Source organism: Empidonax traillii, unplaced genomic scaffold (genome assembly GCF_003031625.1).
Source record: "Empidonax traillii isolate 1590-97213 ecotype Southwest subspecies unplaced genomic scaffold, ASM303162v1 scaffold957:size654520, whole genome shotgun sequence".
NCBI classification, from domain to species: Eukaryota; Metazoa; Chordata; class Aves; order Passeriformes; family Tyrannidae; genus Empidonax; species Empidonax traillii.
In genome coordinates, this window is record NW_020956150.1 from 607,980 (window position 1) to 628,847 (window position 20,868).

Consider the following 20,868-nt stretch of genomic DNA (forward strand, 5'->3'; position numbering starts at 1 on the left):
AGCCCTGTCCCATGATTCATCTGATCAATAAAACAGAGGAGCGCTGCTCCACCTTCCAGTGGAAGTGTAAATTATGAATATTTGATACCAGCTATTCACTTCCTGCCACTCTGACCCTCTGCACATCCTGGGGAAAAAAAAAACACAACAAAGCAACAGAGGAATCCTGTCCTAGATCAAAAACTGAAGGCTGGGTTTGGGAAAGGCTGTGAGAATTTCAGGACTGAGATCAGCAGTGGAAAACACTCACAGGAAGAAGCCTGGAGATGCCTAAAGCAGCTCCTGTCAGCCTCTTGCAGAGCAATGGAGGGATTAGAACAGTTAATACAACTTTTGGTTTCAGCTCTTCTTAATTTAAAATAGTTTTGAGGAACCTGTGTTGTCAAACTTGGGCTGCTGGTTGTGATCTCCCGTTGCTGCTTTAAAAACACGTTGTTTTCACATGGAATGAGGAGTGTTCTCCCTGAATCCTGACTGTGAGCACGTCCTTCCAGAGCAACCCCTGATAAGCAGGGATGACCCTGCTGGCCTGGCTGTGTCTGGGAGCTGCAGAACCTTTTCTCTCTCTCTTTTCCTGTGGCAAATAAGGAAATCTTCATTTTTGCTTTGGGGTTGTGTGTGGTGTGTTTCTTGTTATGGCACAAATTCTGCCACATCAAACTTAAACAAAACAAACAAACAAAAAAAAAACCTCAAATAAATTCCCTGGAAATGCCCTGAGCCATAAGTGAGCACCCAGGGGTGCACTGAGCACCTGCTGCCTTTGCTTCCTGCTCACCATGATAAATCCATGGAGATAAGAGGTTATTCCTGCAATAAAGGGGTTATTGTGCTGCTCAATCAATAACCCTTTGCCCCCTTGTTTCTCAGGGCATTGAAAAGCTCATTTACCTGTTCAGTGGGACAGGAGGGAGAGTGGCCATTGCTGGGGCTTGGCTGTTTTTCCAGAGGTTCCTGATCCATCTGGGATCTGCTGGAAGCACCAGGGAGGGGTCTCCTCTCCTGCCCCTCTGTTCCTGCAGGTGCCTGTGCTGTTTTGTCTCAGCTCGTGCAATCTCTCCTCCAGTTTCTGCTGTGAAAACACCCAAATCACTCAATTGGGTTGAAAGGGATAAAAACATCCCCCCCTCCCCCCCAAAAAATCCCTTTGGACCAGAGCAGTGCCCAGCTCTGAGCTGCCACCTTTTAGTTAAAAAGCTCCCAAGGCCTGGCCTGAAATGGCACTGAAAACCTAAAAGGGGTTTTTGGTGCCTTAAAAGGGCACTAAAAAGTGCCTAAAGGACACCTTGAAATGGGGAATTTGGCAAGGGGAAAGTGCTTGAGACTGATTTTGGTTTTTGAACTCTTTTTGGCCTGTGGGATTATTTCTATGGGAGGATAAGTTGGTGTTACAACATAATCCTTAACTCTGGACTCTTTTATTTTATAAGCATTCAGTGTGTGCCTTCCCAAGGGATTCAATCCCTTCCTCCTTCCAGGCTGCTGCAGCTTCCAGGGCACCACCTTGTGGTGGTGGTAAAATCTGTGCAAAAAAACCTGACAATTCTTGGAATTGCCTTTTGGGATTTAAAAATGTTATTAAATTTTGGTATTGCTATGTCCTGTTCTATTTGAAATCTAGCAGCCACCTCCCCCCAAATATGTTTAAATGGGAATCCATGAGAGTTTATGTTAAAGTGCCAAAAATTATGTTCAAAGATGTAGCTCCAGTACATAGCAAACTTATTGAAAAATAGGTATTTATTAGATATATTAAATAATAATACCTGCCCATATAAATATATTCAGCTCAGGTTCAGCACACACACACACACACACACTCATTCTGCTTTCAAGACTGAAAACCAGCTCCAGCCCAGTAATTTCCACACTTCAGGAAGCTGAGGGAAGGTTTCTTCAGTGCTGGGTTCTTTCAGCAAAGCTCTACTTCTGACCATGTAAAAGAAATCAAATCAAAGGGTGGTGTAGCTGGAGATAACTTGTTCCAGGGTTGTGAAGCTGTCCAGGAAATCCTCCTCTTCAATTCCAAACTTGGTGTACTGGTGAATGTAAGCTCTGTGTGGGGAAGGAGGGGTCAGACAGTGGGAATCACAGATTGGATATTTACTGGGGAACCCCCAAATCAGGACTGCTTTCCACCCAATAACTGTGCTGGGGTTTTTGTTTTGTTTTGTTTTTTCTGTGCTCCCTTGAACTCACTTTGTAATTAATTCCTACTGATCAGGAAGTCCTGACTTGTTCCTAATAGTTTTTATATCTGTGTATTGGTTGAGGGAACGGAACTGCAGCTAAAAATCCTGGGCTAAGTGGGAAGTGGAAGGGGAAGTGGTGAATGGCACGGGAGCCTTGACAAACACAGCAATCCCCTCAGTGCTGCTGAGCCAGGAAGTTTTCACAGGCCTGGGCAGCATCTCTGCACACATAGATGGAAACTAAACCATCAGTAAGAGCTGTTGTGGTGTTTTTAGGATGGCCAAACTGGAATGCACTAAATCTGGGGGAGTTTTGGGGACTGGGAAAACGAGAGCACTGCAATGTGTGGTCTCACTGCCTTACAGTGATTTCTCTCCCACTGAAGGTACTGGCAGTGGTTAGTGAAGCCTCAGCACGACTCTTCTCACTTACCTGGAAGCAAACATATTCCAAGCTTTTCCCACAATGCTGTCCAGAGGTCTGAGCAGGAACTGGCTGTTGCTGACCAGGGAGGCAGACTTTTCATACTTGTTGAATGCCCTCGGTGTTCTCCAGGCATTCCAAGCATCCCGAGGGTTTAGCCATGATGTGTACAGGGAGGGATCTTGGAAACTCCCTGGAGCAGAGATAAGAAATTGGACAACCTGGCCTTGGACACTGAACTGTTTCTAGAGGGAATATTGACCTTGGGAACCAAACAGGGGCCTTGGGGTTTTTTTGGGAAAGAAAGCAGAGAGATGTGAAACAAGAACCCCCAAGGTTTGGGGCTTTTCCCCCTCACCCAAGTCCACACTGTGCACATCTTTTCCTCTCAGGATAACCAGGTTGGCAATGGAAGTGTTGAAGTGCAGTGGCCTCTTGGTGGAGTGGCTGGAGGGGGTGGAGGAGCCTGCAGGAGGTGGTCGGACTTGCCAGTCAATACCTGTGAGATTTTGGCAAAAAAAAAAAAAAAAAGAGAGAAAAGACAGTTGATGGTTTGTGAAATGTGGATTTGGACAGGCTGAAGAGGCAGATGGGAACTGTCACTGTGCCCCAAAGTGAGAGCATACTGGAGTCCGTAGCTGCTGCAGGTTAATTAAGCAGCAATGACACAATTCCCAGGGGAAAGCAGTGCTAACCCAGCAGTGTTTTCCTGGTAGTCACTTGTCTACCAGAGGAAATGATACCTGTTTGTATACAAAGCACTTGCCAGCCCATTCCCTGCATTCCTGGGAGCTACAACTGGATTCCCCACGTAAATGATAGAGAGCGAGCTGAGCAGGATTTTTGTGACTAGAGGGTGTCAAAAGAAAACACAGAGCTCCCTACCCAAATGAATGATGTAAATTGAGTGCACTGCCCCAGACTGTTGGTTTGGTCTGTGAGTTTTCAGTGGTTGTCATTAACTGAGGTGTCTGGAAGCAAAAGCAGGAGCAAGCTGAGGGGATGGGTCAAGGAGCAGCAGGAGGCAAGTCCTGCTGAGGGCTCTGCAGTGACTGAAGGGAGCTGCACCAAACCACCAGCTTTGTTCCACCTGTACAGATAACTGCTGGAAGAGCGAGGGGAGGGCAGGGAATGCTCTGTACCTTCCTCCATCTGGGCATTAGCAATCAGCATCTGCCTCAGATGTTTGATGAGCCCAGGCCAGCTGAAGGTGCTGTAGGGGAGGGAGCTCTCAGCAATCTGAGGGATGTTCCGGAGACCCAACATCTTGAATTCGGGGTGTGGGACCAAGGTCTCCATCAAGTCTCCTGGAAGAAGAAATCAGCTGCTCACGTTTGACCAAAAACACCTGCACAGGGGTGGCTAAAACAGGAGGAGAGAGGGAGGAATGTTGCAAAGATTTAGCAGTTTCAGACAAAGCATTGCAAGCTTGCTGTGTGTTACTGAGTTCTACACATTAATAGTTCTGATTTTACAGTGTCTCACTGCTCACAATCTGCAGGGCCCTGTGCACTGCTACAGAGATTGACAGCCAGGAGTGAAAAGCTTTCATTTTACAAGCAATATTGGGTAACTTTCTCTAGTTCCTTGAGGGTATAAAGGCCAGCCTGTTGCTCCCAGTTTGCCTGCTCACCCGTTTGCTGCCCCAGCAAAACACAACACCTTCAGTTTGTTCCAGTTCACACAAGTTCCTGGCCCAAAGTGAAATGTGAAACTCAGCCCAAAAGCACCGTCCTGCACAAGTCTCCTCTGCAATGTAAATAGGTACCAAAATGTCTGCAACCACTTGAAAAAGGAGAAACGGGGTTCTTCTGGTGAAGAATGAAAGCAGAAGCTGGGGGGATTATCTGTGGGCTCTGCTACAACACTGGGAGTGGACTGAACTTCTAAATTTGTCTTTTCCTTCACTTTTCCTGCCTGAAAACTTGGGATGTACCCAAATACTCGAGTAAGGAGACTGAAGAAGTGGAAGTGCCCCCTGAGCTGCCCAGAGAGAGGTGTGTGAGTACCTAGGGGGTTCCTGCTGTAGCCTGGGCCCCCCTGGGCGCTGTGGGCGGGCTGGAACACGCTGCCCAGCTGGTGTGCAATGACCTGGTTCACGTCCCTGAAGGAGATGTGCCTGATGTTCATCAGCTGGGCGCAGATCTTGTGGATCACGTCGTTCTGGTGGACCAGGAGGGCGTCTGCTGAGCGGTACAGATGGGACAGGGTCAGAACGCTGTTGTAGTTCTGGACGATGACCTGGGAACAAACAAACAAACAACAAGCCCCACACACATGAGAGTCAAACTTAACCCCTCTCGAGTTCATCATCCTCTGGCTGCTGCTGTTTCCTCAGCTGAGCTTTGGGAAGTGCAGAATGAGGTCAGCAGCTCAGAGCTTTTCCAGGGAAAGAGGGCAGGACCCGTGAAAATCAGGTTATCCATCTCTCTCCATGCAAACACGCTGGAACAACATCTACCTGGGAACTGATTGTACTGCTGAGATAAGATCCTAGCAGGAGATTTCTGGTGCTTGTGAAACGGCACCACTTCAGCACTTTAACTGTGCACAATTTGTTTTGGTGAAATTACACGTACCGAATATCAGGCAAACAATCCTTTAGCTGCCTTATTTAGTCCTGTGAACTTTGTAATAGTAAAATGTATTTATTTTCTAGCTCATTTCTGTTGTAGATATTTTCTTTTCAAGCAAGCAGTGTTTATAAACTCATAAATTCTCTACAAACTATAGATAAAAAGGCAGTGTGACAGTCACCTCACCGGTGCCAAAGGGCCAGATGACGTGGTTTAGTATGAAAGAGGCTGGAAAAGCATCTCTCAAGCACTGGGTCACAAAGGCTCCCAGGCCTGAGCCTGTGCCCCCAGCCATGCTCATGGTGGTGACAAATCCTCCCAGGCGGTCACACCTCTCTGCTTCCTTCTGCACCAGATCCATTATTGATTCCTTGTGCCTGGGCCCGTGCACAGAGTACCTGTGGAGCAACAGGAGAGCAGGAAGATGAAGCTATCCGTTAGGCAGGTTTTATCATTATTTCTATGAGCTTGCACTGTCACCCATTCTATCTGCACTAAACAATCCTTGGCTGTGGTGTTTATTTTGCAAAACGGCTGTTTATAAACTGTCCTTATTGTTTTCTATCCTTAAACACATTCCCTCAATCCCAAAATGTCCTGACTGCACTGCAAGTGAGGGAGGCCCTGGCACAGGGTGCCCAGGGAAGCTGTGGCTGCCCCTGGAATCCCTGCAAGTGCCCAAGGCCAGGTTGGAGCAACGTGGGATAGTGGGAAGTGTTGGGGTTGGAACCGGATGAGCTTCCAAGTCCCTTCCAACCCAAACCATTCTGGGATTCAAACACCACTTTCATCTTGCAAAAATCAGTTCAAAAATTTCACTACTATCTACATATTTCTACTTTAACTTACACATAAATCCTCTTCCCTACTCAGCTGCACTCCTAGAGAGTGTGAGCAGCCCCTCATCCTCCACAGTTTTTTGGGAAGCCTGGAGCAGCTCTCCATACCCGTTGGCCCAGTTGTTCCCAGAGCCTTGCTTCTGGCAGAAGTGGGACTGGTGGTTGTATTTCCAGCAGCCAGACCTGGCAGCCATGGATAAGGTTTGGCTGATGACTTTGGGCTCCATGTCCACCAGCACAGCTCGGGCCACGGGCACTGGAGAGGAGGAAAAGAAGAATTAAGATTAATGTGCCTCCACATTCCTGTAAAATGGGTGGATTTGGATGGGTGCCATGTCCCAGGTGACATTCCTCCCAGCCACTAATGGGACAGGCACAGAAAGGATCTGGCAATGCCCATAAACTGTGCCAAAGACAAATCTGAACTCCAGACACCACGAGATCTTTCAGGAAAGAAACCCCTTCACGTGTTTGACAACGTCAAATTTGGATGCTCTGGGTCCTACTCTGTGGTGTGACCCATCTACAGCAGGAAATGCAGATGGTTTGGAAGGAAAGGTTATGTTTTGTTTCCAGCTGTGCTGCTGGGAAACTGCCTTTGTCTTCTCAGCCCCTTCACTGCAGCGATTGTGCTTCCAGTTGGGACAGTCCTTCCAGACTGAAGGTAAAAAAAAAAACCACCTGTTTTATTCCTGTGTCCTGAAAACAGACCCCGTGTGTGGGGGGAAAAAAAATAAATAAAAGCCCTTTTAAAGATGTACCTCCAGATTTCTCCTCCTCCCAGAAAAACCTCTCCTTGCAGGCATCCTGGTAGGATTGGTTCTCCTCCCTGGAGCACAGCCCGTGAGTGCCGTGGATGTCACTGCACAGGGAGTGGAACACCTCGTGGCCAATCTGGTTCCCACACTGCCCCAGCTGGACAGTGACAATTGACATCCTCGATTCAAGCCTGAAAGAGAGATGATGTCTTTAGTAACTGTGGAAAAGATAGGGGGGGAAAAGCAGTTCTGGTAAGTTTCTGATCAGCTTTGCCGTTTTTTGAGGGTGGTTATACCACAGCCAGTGGCTGTTTCTGGGGAAAAGCTGCCTGGCTGCACCTCCTGCTGAGCGCCAGGAGAGAGGGATGGCACTTTGCAGGGAATCAAACTGGTAACTGCTGCTTTGCATCTGGAGGGAGCTGGAACCAGCCACGCAGCAAGGAAATTGTTTGTTTTCTAACTTTTGCTCAGTAGGGCAGGATAGAAACAAATGATTAGGATGTAAAAGCACAATAAGAAAGCGCCACGTGCCCCTAGAAACGTTGAGCCTGTTCAAAATTGTGGCTGATTTCCAGCCCTGTTCTGCTCCAGGCCTGATGCCAGAGCCTGCTGAGGTGACAAAAGGATTCCCTGGAGCATTCCCCTTGCTTCCAGCACGCAGAGCAAAGCTTTTCACCGGCGCGTTTTGACATTTTTCCCCACTCAGCATTTTACAGCAGCTCTGCTTTCTCGCTTTTCTACGCACAGAAACAAGGCCAGTTTGTTTTTTTAAAACTCCGGGCTGCAGTTCTCCATTCCCACCCCAGCTGTGCCGCAGCATTCCCGTACCAGCATTCCCTGGATGCTGCCGGTGCCTGTGCCGCCTTCTGCCGGCAGGTTTGTGCGGATTTGGCTCGCGGGGCGCGATTCCAGCGTTGCTGCGAGACCGAGAATAAACAAACACGTGAATTCTCCTCCTCAGGAAAGGCTCGTGTCCAACCTGTGCGACACCGCCAGTCTCTCCGGGTGGCCGTGCCCGCAGAGCCCCCTCAGGGCTCCCCCTCAGGGCTCCCCCTCAGAACCGCCGCCATGTTAGCCCCGAGCCCTCCCTCGAGCCCTGCCCGGCCCGGCGGACCCTCTGCCGGCGTCCCGATCCCATCCCGGTCCCGATCCCATCCCAGACCAGATCTTGATCCCGATCACATCCCGGTCCTAATCTTGGTCCCGACCCTGATCCTGGTCCCGATCCTGATCTTGGTCCCGATCCTGATCTTGGTCCCGACCCTGATCCTGGTCCCGATCCTGATCTTGGTCCCGATCCTGATCCCATCTCGATCCCGCTCCCTCAGCGCTCCTTTCTCCCCAATCCCACCCCATTCTCCCCCATCCCACCCCGCTCCCTCTCCCCTCACGCTCCTCTCTCCCCCTCACCCTGCTCGCGGTCTCTCCTCCGAAGTTCCCGCTCTGCGCACGCGCAGCGCTGTGTCCTGGCAGCGCCGCTCCCCTGCGGCCTCCCCCCGCTCAGCGCGCACGCTCCGCCCGCCGCGGCTCCTCCGCGCCTGCTCGGTGGCGGGGCCGTGCGGGCGGGGCGGGCGCGCAGGCGCGCTGCGGGCGCGCAGCCGGTGATGGCGGCGCTGCGGGGGCCCGGCCCATGAGGCGGCCCTGGGCCCGCGCCCCGGCCGAGCCACCACACAGCCATGGCGGGCGTGTTCGACATCGACCTGGACCAGCCCGAGGACGCGGGCTCGGACGAGGAGCTGGAGGAAGGGGTGAGAGCGGCAGCGCGGAGGCCGCGGGGCCTGGGAAGAGAGGGAGGGAGGGCGGGCGGGCGGGCGCGGGAGGCGCCGCGGGGGCCGCGCTGAGGCGTCCGGGGAGAGCCCGAACCTCCCGCGCCGCCCCATCCGGCCCCGGCAGAGCTGTGCCCCGGGGGAGTTGGGTACCGGCATCGCGGGGTCTCTCCCTGGCTCTGCCGGCACCCGCCCGGGCGACGGGGCCGGAGCGCGGCTCGCTCCACACTCGCCGCTCCGGCGGCCAAGCTGAAGGCGCGGGTTTGAAGCGGCGCGGTGGGCGAGCCGGAGGGTGTCGGTGTGCCGGGGGGTGTCGGTGTGCCGGGGGGTGTCGGTGTGCCGGGCTCTGTGGAGCACTTGGCGGTTCGGGGTGTCCGTCCGGGCTCTGCCGCGGCGCTGGGGCAGGGTTGTTGCGGTGTCTCTTCATATTTTTTTCTGGCGGTGCTGTTGCTTTTTTAAAATTTTTTAAACGTTTGGTGTTGTTTAAACTGCTACTGCATTTATTTTCTGCTGTTTAAACACCTGATGGCATCCTTCGAGTCCTTGAGATCGTGGAATGGTTTGGGTTGGAAGGGACCTTAAAGCTCATCCAGTTCCACCCCTACCATGGGCAGGGACACCTTCCACTATCCCAGGTTGCTCCATCCTGGCCTTGGACACTTCCAGGGATGGGGCAGCCACAGCTTCTCTGGGCAACCTGTGCCAGGGCCTTCCCACTCTCCCAGGGAAGGATTCATCCCACTATCCCATCTATCCCTGCCCTCTGGCAGCGGGAAGCCATCCCTCTTGTCCTGTCACTCTTGTATAAAGTTCCTCTCCACCTCTCCTGTGGACTCCCCTCAGGTCCTTCCCTCCAGGACACCACCAGCTGCTCCCTTCCCCTATTCCATATAAACTGTAGGATGTTTTTTGACAACTGAAAGCTCCTCGACCTGCGGGGAGAAGCTCAGTTTGTCACCTCAATAATCAATAAAACCCTTGGCTTAACCCCCCCCCTCCCCCCCGTAGTTGCATCAGACAGTTAACGCTGCCAGGAGCAGGTTCTGAGGGGGAGGCAGCAAAGTTGAGTTTGTTCTGTCTCCTGTTCCAATAATTCAGCCCCGGGGAACAATCAAACCATTCACTGCTTATTGTGGATTTAAAAACGTTGCTGTGACAGAAGTTTTTTTTGTGGAGCAGCAACAAATGGGTGTTGGCAACCTCAGCTGCTTCTCAGGTGCCCTTTGCAAACAGATAAAGGAGAGGGAGAACTGGGAGTGAAGCAGCTGGGAATCAGGGAATGTCGGAGCAGGGAAGAAGGGCAGCCCCAGGAATGTGTGGAGGGAAGGATGTTTCAGTGGAAGTTATCTCTGTGTGTGTCCTGCGAGGATCAGGAGGATGTTGCCGTTGAGATCATTAAAGTGGGATTGAGGTGGGAAGTCAGGACCGTGTTGTCTCACCTCTGGTACCTCCCAAAGCCTCGGGGGGAGCCCAGACACACGAGCTGTGGGTTGGAACAGGCGCAGCCATCCTGGAAAACCCAAAGGATTGTTAAATGCAGCCTTTCCTCAAAAGCCCTGTGGTTGTTTGCACTAATTATTGTGGTGTGAAAAACCACCCAGCCCCACTGTTTGTGTTTGTGAGGATAAGACTGAAGGAGTGGAAGGAGAACAAACCCTGACACAGCAGAACGGTCCCCAAAGTGAATTTTGGCCGAGTTAACACTGGGAATGAAACCCAGAGTTCACAGGAGCAGGAGCAGCTCAGGGAAACTTTTCCAGAAGCGTTGGGTAACTGCAGGGGTTGCTCTGGGAACACGCTGGCTGTTTATTCTCTGTGTTTGTGGAGTTGTTTGTTTTTTAAATTCAGTTGTTGGCCTCAGGAGTGGGGTCAAGGGCAGCCTCAGTGGGTTTTTGGGAAACAAGTCAATAAGCTGTGTTTTAGTAAATGCCAGGAGCTGGAATCAAACCTGAGCTTTGGGCCTCCCTCAGTGCCTGTGGTGCTTGGAGGGGTTAAATCCCCCTTTAAACCCACCCTAAATGAACCGACCTCTGTAAACTTGAACGTTTAAATGGTCTGGAAGCTGCTGAAAATTGCTGGTTTTCTTTGGTCAGTGTTTTTCTCACTTAGATAAGATTTGCAATGCTCTCCTTGGGCTGCTTTTTGCAGCTCTCAGTGGTTTTTCTTTCCCTTCTGTTTGTCTGCATTTCACAGGTCGCTCAGTTTCTCTCCTTGCCGTTGTCATTTTTATTTTGTCCATACTTTCAAAAATCACAGTTGTGGGGTGTAGTTAAGCTCCCTCGAAGCTGGCCCATGGAATTCCATGTGCATTCATTCCAGCTGTCTGCTTGCTCTGCACTTCTCTGGCCTCGCAGAGCCCCAGTGAGAGGGAAGTGTTATCTTGCAGGAGGGATCAGGTTGAAAATTCTCTGAAGGAAATGTCTCTTCAGAATTAACCCCCGTTCCTCGCTGGTGGCTGGTTCTGAGGCTGAGGTGCCTGAAGTTTCCTTTAGTAATATTTCCATGGATTAATCTGTGGGGTGATGGTTGGTCAGGAGAGGTGTTCAGCATCAGAGTAAAGTTGAGCTTTAATATAGAATATAATTCTATTTTGAATTATTCTCAATGTAGAATAATAAAACCTCCTCTGTGTATTATTTGCTCTGTTCCCATCATCTTGTTCTGATTTGCATAGTGCTGTAATAGGGCTTTCAAATCCACATGTCAGAGCAACTACAAAGAAAAATGCCCTATCTGAATGCTTTTCAAATTGCCCTGGGGCTGTGAATTTGTGCCTGGGTAACAGCACAGCCAGGTAAGGCAGGGCTTCTCTCTGGCTCAGACAGGTGCAAGCACTGCAAGCCTTGCCCAGAATTTTGTGGGTTTTTTTTATCTTCTGCTGAGAATTTGTTATCCCCGACCTTTAGACTTGTTTAATTACCTAACTTAAAATGACATGTATTTCTTTTTAATGTAAGAAGCTCTAAGACACAGCAGGGCATTTCTTTGTAATGATTTTTTAATTTTTTTTCTAATTAATCTTCCTTCTCCCCCTCCCATCCCCAGGGTCAGTTAAGTGAGAGCATGGACCATGGAGGAGTTGGCCAATATGACCTGTAAGTTGCTGCTGGAAAATACCCTTTATCATACCCATAACTTCTCATTTTGTCCCATTATTAAAGCAACTAGAAAATGTTGTCACTCTGGCTCAGCTTTGTGTCATTTCTGGACATTTCACTTTTGCCTCACGTTCCAATTTATGAATTGTATCTTGAAATAATAATAATAATAATAGCAAAATCCTGGTGAAACCTTGCTCCTGTTAAACTTTGGCAGAGCTGCAACACAATTGAGAAGCGTCCTTAAATTCTGGATCAGACTTCTGTGGCATCTCACAGCTTTTCCTGCCAGGTGTCTGTGTTCTGGGGGTCTCCCCAGGACTGCTGGGGCTGCTGAGTGTGAGCTGACCCTTAATCATCCCCCTCAGAGCCTCGTGTTCCCTCGAGGTCTCGAAGAGGTGTCTGAGTCAGTGCGAGGCTTTGATCTGCCAGACTTAACTCTGTGCATTGAAATGCAGGGATTTGAAGGAGATCTTGATCCTCTAACCCCCCAAAATATGCAGGTTGACACTTGGAGCTTTGCGGATGAGATTTCTTTCCTAAACAACATTCCTGGTGCTGAGGGTTCTCCGGGGAGCCCTTCCTTGGTCAGGCTTGCCCCAGAGCCACTTGCTTCCTTTCAGTGCTCCTTCAGGGCTGTCAGGCAGGCTCATATCCCTGTTTTTTTTCTCTGCAGGGGCATGGAGCATTGTGAGAAGTTTGAGATCTCAGAGACCAGCGTGAACAGGGGCCCCGAGAAGATCCGTCCCGAGTGCTTCGAGTTGCTGCGCGTGCTGGGCAAGGGCGGCTACGGCAAGGTGAGAGTGATTCCTGCTGCCTCCCTGCAGCTCCAAACCCAGGGCCTGGCACAGGGCTCTCTGCTGCCCTGGGCAAGCTCTGGCCTTCCCAACCTGCTTCCTGCAGAGTTCATTGTGCCAGGGGGCACCCCCATGGTTGGGGTGGTGGGACAGAGTTCCTGGCGGAGCAGCTCTGGCAGCCAGGAATTGTCCCAAACTGCTTCTGGGTCCCCCCACCAGCTCTGCCCCTTCAGGCAGCCGTGTGGTTTGTGGGTCACCTCACCTCTGTTTGGCAGAACTCTCGTTTCCAGCTCGATGCAGTTGTAACATCTGATTGCCTTTGTGTCGTTGTTCAGGTGTTCCAAGTACGGAAAGTGACCGGAGCAAACACCGGGAAAATATTTGCCATGAAGGTTCTGAAAAAGGTAACCTGGACGTTCACATTTCACTGGTACCTGAGTCTTTAAACAGCCTGTCCTTCCATTCAGCTTTTACAATTCTCTGGTGATTTATTATACCTAAAAATAAGTTCTAGATTTTAGTATACGTACAGTTGATACCCAGGTAGGGTTGAGATTCGAATTAAACTTGGAATTTTTCTGTCTGGGTAGTTCTTAGCAGCTCATTTAAATGGGTCAGGAGGTCCCTTCCAACCTAAATTACTGTGTAATTCTATGAAATAAAGACTTAGGCTGTGGTGACTTTATTTTTTTGTGCTGTTACTGACTCATACATAGAGTGGTGGTTTAATAAACTCAGAATTGAACTCTGTATAAAATCTGCCTGGTTTAACATGTTCTGGTGCTCACCTGTCCCTGCTTTCCACAGGCAATGATTGTAAGGAATGCCAAGGACACGGCTCACACGAAAGCAGAGAGGAATATCCTGGAGGAAGTGAAACATCCCTTCATCGTAGACTTAATTTACGCCTTTCAGACTGGTGGAAAACTCTACCTCATCCTTGAGTATCTCAGTGGTCAGTATTAGAAATTGTGTCACCTGCTGGGGTTCTACACCACCAAGAAATTGGGTTTCTCACCCCAGGAGTAAAAGGCCAGTTCACAATTGGCTTGGTGTCTTAAAATGGGAAGCAGCTCAGTATTAAAAACACCAAAAACAACAAAAATAAACTTTATAATTCAAGGAAACTTGGCATTTTTGTGTGTTGCACTAAGATTGGGTGCAGTCAAAGAGTCTCTGAGGGTTTAGTTCCTGCAGGTTCTTCATGACACGAGAAATTATTCCCTTTATTTCAGGGGTAAGGAGACAATCACAGATGAGAAACAGTTTTCTCAAAGCTGTACCAACAAAAACCAGAGACAGAAATGCTCCTTTTTTTTCCCAGCATTTCTTTAAGTTGCTGGAATTTTGAGAGTAGCAGAATAGTGACTGAGGGTTTTTGGGTGAAACATGTTGTACAGCAGGAAAAAATACCTGTTGCTTGTATTTTTCCTAGAAAACAGACTTTTGGCTGACAGAAAATGATACTTTCACTCAGTATAATCTGTTTTTTTCTCGTGACAGGAGGAGAACTATTTATGCAGTTAGAGAGAGAAGGGATATTTATGGAAGACACAGCTTGGTAAGTGAAGCTATTTTTGTAAATTAATAGGTTGTTTTTTTGGGTTTTTTTTCCAAGTGCTTAAACTCTCTGTAAGTAGTCAGTCATTTCCAGCTGATGAAAGGAGCAGCTCAGTGGGTTTGGGGAGGGTGTCTGTGCTGCTCTAATTCCACTCTTTCCACACAGGAGGGGCCCACTGGGGGTGTTTTCCACAGGGCTGTGCTCAAGGAGGTGTTCTGGGTGCTGGGAATGATTTGCTGGGAATGCAGTTCTGTTTGTTGTGGATCCACAACCCCTTTCCCCAGCTGGCTCCAGAGCCCCCAAGTCACTGCAGTGGCTGTGTTAAGTGATAATTATTAATGCAGGAGGAAAATACTTTGGAGCAGTGATACCTTACAGATAGACAAGCTGGAATTATCTCTTACTGAGCAGGCTTTGCACTGAGTGCAGCTGTTCTTCCATGGCCAATGCCCTGGGAATGCTCTGATGTCCACGTGGGACTCTTGCTGCTGCTGCTGCTTCATGATTTCTTCTCAGCTTTGCCATCTGGGTGTGGTTAAACACATTTGAACCACTAAAAATGGTTCAAGATTCAGATTCCTCCCAACAGATTCATTCTAAGGTGCCTCCTGAGCAGGTAAACCCAATGCTAATGTGTCATTTTGTGGTTCCTGGGTGACTTTTAGACAAACCAGCCTCAAAGGCATCATTGTTTCTCATTCCTTCTCTCCCAGACTGCTTTCAAGGAACTGCTGCTGGGTACAGAACACTTCTCCAGCTGCTTTGCATGACTGAATGTGTCTAATTTTGTGGCACATGTTTCCCTTTCAGCTTCTACTTGGCAGAAATCTCGATGGCACTGGGGCACTTGCATCAAAAAGGAATCATCTACCGGGATCTGAAGCCAGAGAACATCATGCTCAACCACCAAGGTAGAAATGCAGCCCTGAGTCAGCCTGACAGGCATTTGGAAATGCAAATGGTCACCACTCTTAAGTGAAATTCAGTAGCCCGCTTTCTTAGGTTAAATCTCTGTGTTTAACTACATTTGTCTGCCTGTGAGTGAGTTCTGGTGGTTTGTCTTGTTTCTCTTCAAGCGGCAACGTTTAGTTTTTATCTTTGTGGGATTACCTCGTTCTGTTTTATGACTTCATTGCTTTGTCAGACCATTGAAAATATCTGGAAGCAGCTCAGAGCTATTACAGACCCACGCTGAATTTTCTGCTTTTTAATGTTCCTTACAGAGGTGTCAGAATTCTGATATTTTCTGTATTTTCATTTCAGGTCACGTCAAACTGACTGACTTCGGATTGTGTAAAGAATCTATCCACGATGGGACAGTCACACACACATTCTGTGGAACAATTGAATACATGTGAGCTGCATGATGAAATACAAAAGTTATTACTCTGCCCTGGGGGTAATGCCTGAATTTTACCCTTTTTTTAAACTGATGGTTCACGAGTTCAGCCACTTAGGAAAACTTTCCTTGCTCAGTGTGGGTTTACTTGAAAACTGGGAGTCAGAATTGGCATTGAGTTGTTAAAACACCTTCACATTTTCAATTTTTTCTGCTCACAGGGCCCCTGAAATCCTGATGAGGAGTGGGCATAACCGTGCTGTGGACTGGTGGAGTCTGGGGGCATTAATGTATGACATGCTGACTGGAGCAGTAGGTGCACAGTTATAATTGCATGTATTTCCCTCTGTAGCTGTTGTAGTTCCCTATATCCTCACTCAGATGCATGTAGCAGTACAAATAATTTAGATATAAAGCAGACTGCAAATAAGAAATAAGTTGTGTTCACTGCAGTCTTGAGCTGCTTTTATCCAAAGAGTGATTTTCGAGTCCTGTTTGCGGTAATTTCTCCTGCTTTGTAAATGACTGAAGTGAGTTGTGTGTGCACAAATAAGAGACCTGAACAAGTCCTGTTTTTCCTCCCCTTCCAATGGTGCTTTCCAGCCTCCTTTCACTGGGGAGAACAGAAAGAAAACAATTGACAAGATCCTCAAGTGTAAACTCAACTTGCCTCCCTACCTCACACAAGAAGCCAGAGATCTGCTTAAAAAGGTACAGTTTTTATGCCTGTCAGTCCTGTACATTATGGAGTAAATAAAAACCACAGTGACACCACCGTGGCTGCTCAGTCCCAGCCTGATTTATCACTAAATCACTCACTTTGGTGGTGTGTGGTGCAGGAAGGGATGTTCCTTGAAAATCCAGCCGTTTTCTAACAAATGCAGATTTTCTGATCAGCCTCTCTGCATCCTGCAGTGCTCACTCGAGTGATCAGTCCTGTCAGGGCTGGTCCAGTCAGGACAGCACAACTAATTCTGCTTTTCTGGATGTTGTTGTTTCTCATGAAGCTGCTAAAAAGAAACGCTGCCTCACGTCTAGGAGCTGGTCCTGGAGATGCTGGAGAAGTTCAGGTAACTTGCACTGCGCTCAAGAACTCTTAAATTCACCTCCCTGAGAAGAAAACAGCTCTGAGGGTCCATCAGGGCAGGAGAGTTTCTGTCTGTCTGGAAGGGGAAGGAGCAGAAAGGCTGCCAGGTGTGACAGCTGATCCCAATCTGAAAGCTTGGAAGCTGCCCAAGAGCAGCTGTCTGGATAACTGGAGATTTGGAAGATAACTTCTGTTCTTCAGCTCTGTCTTCCAGCAGATCTTTCCTACCAGTTGTCCACTGCTAATTGCGCAGCCCAGGTGAAAACCCTGCCAGCCCTTGCATTAGTGCAGCTATTCCAAGGGAAAAGTTAAAAACCAAGGCAGAGGTTTAGTCCCTGTTGCTTCCAGCTTGAGTTTTGTTTTTTTTGGTGCCATTAACAGCATATTAGAGAGTTCCTTATTTCCCAGTTCTGATAACTGGGCATTAATACGATGTTTTGTCGTGGTTTTTAGGTATCTGCCTTTAAAAGCTGAGGTGTTTTGTGTGTGAACTGGCTTTTTCTAACCCTTTCAAGGAAAACATTGCAGGGAGAGTTGTCCCCCTGGGAGGAGTGGTATCAATTCTCAGCTCCTCGGATGTAGAACTGATTGCACTGAAGCCAATTGGGATTTTGGAAGGAAAGCCAGCAGGGAAAGGGTGTGAGAAGCCCCTGTTAGTGGTTAATTGGGGTGGTTTGTGCCCCAGGGGAGGTGCTGACTGCGCTCTTGTAACCCCTGCAGGCTCACCCCTTCTTCAGACACATCAACTGGGACGAGCTGTTGGCACGGAAGGTGGAACCTCCTTTTAAACCCTTATTGGTATGTACTGGGAGTGCTGGGAGGCACTCCCTGTGTGCCTTTAGGAGAGGCCTTGATGTGGGATTGCAGACTGGAGTGCCACTGATTCCTGGCACTTGGGGTACAGCTTGGGTGACAGATTCAGAGAGGCTGAATCTGCTTTGTTTTGGATTCCTCCTGCTCCTCACCTGGAGGTTAAACAGACTCAGCTAAGCAGCTCACTCTGAATCTGCTTCTCAACCCTCTGCAGTGAGTCAGGCCTTAGGTTCAACTAAAATGAGTAAGAGCTGCTAAGCACAAGTCAATGAAATCACCTAATGAAGCATTTCTGGGTTTGGTTATCAATATTTACAGTGCCTCTTGTGCATTCTGGGCAGCAGTTAGAGCTTACCCCAAATGTGATGAGCTACCTCAAACCAGTCATGTGATGAACCAATCTCTTATTATCCCATTATCTCAAATTTTGATGTCTGATTTTCCTCTGGGTACAGTCAGCTACAGCAGCAGTGGGTTTTATCACCCCCACAGTTCCCAACTGCTAAAAATCTCCCTTTAAACTGGCTCAGGCATCACTGATGTCCAGCAGACCTTTTTCCCTTCACCCTTGGGAATGAAATTCAGGAAGGCCTCAAGTCTGCTATTTCTGAATGAATTACTGAAGGTGGTTTGGGGTCTTTTTGTTATTAGCAATGTTATGAAAGTTACTTGTACAGAGCAGGTGCTTCCACGGTTGCATGAGGGTCCACAAATGAATCCATTGCCTTTCCACAAACAGTGAGAGGAGGGAACCTGGAGTTACTGTTGTTCTGTGGCCAAATTAAACAATATTCTTCACAGTCACTTATTCCAGAGTTGTCCTCCATCCCTCACACTTCTGTATCTGCAAAAATGGGATTAAATTATCTGGAGAGGTTCCACATTCTGAGAGTTGCAACTGTTGTGGTTGTGACGAGGGCTGAACTTGGCAAGAAAGTGGCGTTGTCATTCTAAAAGCTTCTGTTTGTGATTTGAGATTTTTTTTTTTTAAAGGCATCTTTTTAATTTGTGTTCCTTTTTGATCCATAATTTTTGCCCCTCCCCCTTGCCTTTATTTCTCAGTGTCAGTGCCCATAGTGACCTCCCACTGGCAGCGACAGGATTCCGACACCACTCCAGGGTTTTCCTCCAGCACAGCTCTGCCAAAAACCTATGGAATGAACTCCATCCAGAGGCTGCACTGGTTGATATCTGTAATATAAACCCTTAACCATTTTGTTTTTGCAAAGCAATCTGAAGAGGATGTGAGCCAGTTTGATTCAAAGTTTACACGTCAGACACCTGTTGATAGCCCAGATGACTCAACTCTCAGTGAAAGTGCCAACCAGGTCTTTCTGGTGAGTGGGGAATGGTTGGAGAGGGAGGTTCTGGCTGGGAACAGGGTGGGCACTGCAGCTCAATCCATTCTCCTGAATCCCACCTGCTGCCTGAAGCAAACTCTGATGGCTGGACACGAACTCTGTGCCAGGCTGGAGATGCTGAGGAGCTTGGAGGACACTTTGATGTTGCTGATGTTTCCTTGGTACCCCAATCAGCAAGTGGGGCCTCCTCTGTGGCCTGTAGGGTTCTGAGCAGAGCTGCATCCTGAACCCTGGCCTTGGGTCATGCAGAGAGGACAACATCCATTTACAGAGCACAGTTAATCAGGCTGAGTGTGCCTGTGGGATCTGATGGGAGCATCAGCCTGGCAGCTCCCTGAATTCCCAGCAGTCTGCCCTTACCCCTCCTTTGTAATTCCCTCATCGTGGTGGGGTTCTCATGTGCTCACTGCAGCGATGCCCAGTGTGAATGTTGCCTCCCTTGCTGCCTTGCAGGGTTTCACCTACGTGGCTCCATCTGTACTTGAAAGCGTAAAAGAGAAATTTTCTTTTGAACCAAAAATCCGCTCCCCTCGCAGGTTCATCGGCAGCCCAAGGACCCCAGTCAGGTACCTGTCTTTTATCCCTTCTTTTTTCCTTCTTTCCTTGTTTTGTAACACACCTTTGGCCAAGTGGAAATTAAAAATGCAGCCTTGCCTGCCAGCCCAGCACTTCCATTTGAGTTACAGGATGGATCCTGTTCCACAAACCACGTTATTAAAGACAGATCCGGGGGGGTTGGCAGCACGGGAAGCACTGATGTGCTGCTTTTCAGTGCTGATACAGCCTCATTCCAGTGACTTTGGTTCACCAGCCCTCTGGAACTGTTTGAGAACATCCCAAGAGCTTCGTGCTGCTAAAGAACCACGTTAGTCCAGGAGGAATCGTGTCAGTGCAGTCAGGGCTCTCTGCTCAGAGTTGCAGCTTGGAAGGACTCAGCAATATCTCGGTACTAACAAAGAACCAACCAGAAAAGATGGTTATAGAATCATAGAATTATAGAATCAGATGGGTTGGAAAGGACCTCTGAGATCATCAAGTCCAACCTTTAATCCACTACCACCACAGTTACAGGCCGTGGCACTCAGTGCCACATCCAATCTCCTCCTAAACACCTCCAGGGATGGAGAATCCACCACCTCCCTGGGCAGCCCATTGCAATGCCAAAATCAGCAGTTATTTATGATTAATTATTATTTCTTGAATAATTAGGTATTAATTAACTAGTTAGCCTCCTCCCCCCAAGCTTAGCAAAATTAGTGGGTTTATGATTGAGCAAAAATTAGTGGGTTTTTTTTCCTTCCTGATAAGCCTTTCACTGATTCTGCAGTCACTTAGAAATACATCCTCAGCTGATAGAAAGGTACTGCACAAGAGACAGTGGTGGAAGCTACCCATGGAAAATCCCTCAAACCTCTGGAAGTGGAAGGAAGGATTAAAAATGCTCCTCAGCAGGCATTGAGAGGAGGCTCAGGGGTGACCTCATCACTCTCCCCAACTCCCTGAGGGGAGGCTGGACCAGGTGGGGGTCAGGCAATCAGCAGGAGGACGGGAGGGCAAGGAGAGGTTTAGGTTGGATATTAGAAAGAAGATCTTTACAGAGAGAGTGGAATTGGAATGGGCTGCCCAGAGAGGGAGTGGGGTGGATTCACCGTCCCTGGAGGTGTTTAGGGACAGCCTGGATGTGGCATCAGTGCCGTGAGCTGGTAACCACAGTGGGGTTGGATTGAGGCTTGCACGTGATGATCTCAGATTTCTTCCCACCCTGTCAATCCTGATCCCACGACTCAGCACACCCCTTGGTTCTGCCCCCCCCCCCACACACTCTGATCCCTGTGTTCTCTTGTCTCCCAAGCCCTGTCAAGTTTTCCCCGGGAGAGTTCTGGGGCCGAGGCGCTTCAGCAGGCACGTCCAACAGCCAGCCCGCCGTGGAGTACCCCCTGGAGAGCGGCGGCATCGAGCAGATGGACGTGTCGGTGTGCGGGGAGGCGTCGGCGCCGCTGCCCATCCGGCAGCCCAACTCGGGGCCCTACAAGAAGCAGGCGTTCCCCATGATCTCCAAACGGCCCGAGCACCTGCGCATGAACCTATGACAGCCCCGCCAGTGACGTCATCACAGTCAGTCCTTGCACAGAGACACTCGCAAAGCAAAGGAAAAAAAAAACAACAACAACAAAAACGAACGGATTTTTCTTCTTCTTCTTCCTTTTTTTTTTTTTTTAATTTTTTTTTTTTTTTCCTGTCGAATCAATGGTGCATA

At 48.8% G+C, this 20,868-nt stretch overlaps 2 protein-coding genes across 2 annotated transcripts; one reads left to right on the plus strand and one right to left on the minus strand.

Annotated features, from left to right (window-relative positions):
• Positions 1–1,723: 1,723 nt before the first annotated feature.
• Positions 1,724–7,868, minus strand: TUBD1 (tubulin delta 1). The gene is made up of 9 exons (XM_027903342.1): positions 7,618–7,868; positions 6,793–6,980; positions 6,140–6,287; positions 5,374–5,590; positions 4,626–4,857; positions 3,759–3,923; positions 2,975–3,115; positions 2,626–2,809; positions 1,724–2,055 (listed from the first exon to the last, which is right to left on the minus strand). Exons 2-9 carry the CDS (start codon positions 6,965–6,967, stop codon positions 1,953–1,955), a joined length of 1,365 nt encoding a protein of 454 aa, XP_027759143.1. The 5' UTR covers positions 6,968–6,980; positions 7,618–7,868; the 3' UTR covers positions 1,724–1,952.
• A 535-nt stretch (positions 7,869–8,403) lies between these two features.
• Positions 8,404–20,704, plus strand: RPS6KB1 (ribosomal protein S6 kinase B1). Its single transcript, XM_027903301.1, has 15 exons — positions 8,404–8,537; positions 11,601–11,650; positions 12,330–12,450; positions 12,786–12,854; positions 13,258–13,405; positions 13,954–14,011; positions 14,822–14,922; positions 15,275–15,365; positions 15,572–15,662; positions 15,954–16,061; positions 16,358–16,420; positions 17,158–17,235; positions 18,480–18,587; positions 19,065–19,177; positions 20,464–20,704. The coding sequence occupies exons 1-15, from the start codon at positions 8,466–8,468 to the stop codon at positions 20,699–20,701; spliced, it is 1,509 nt and encodes a 502-aa protein (XP_027759102.1). The 5' UTR covers positions 8,404–8,465; the 3' UTR covers positions 20,702–20,704.
• Positions 20,705–20,868: the final 164 nt, after the last annotated feature.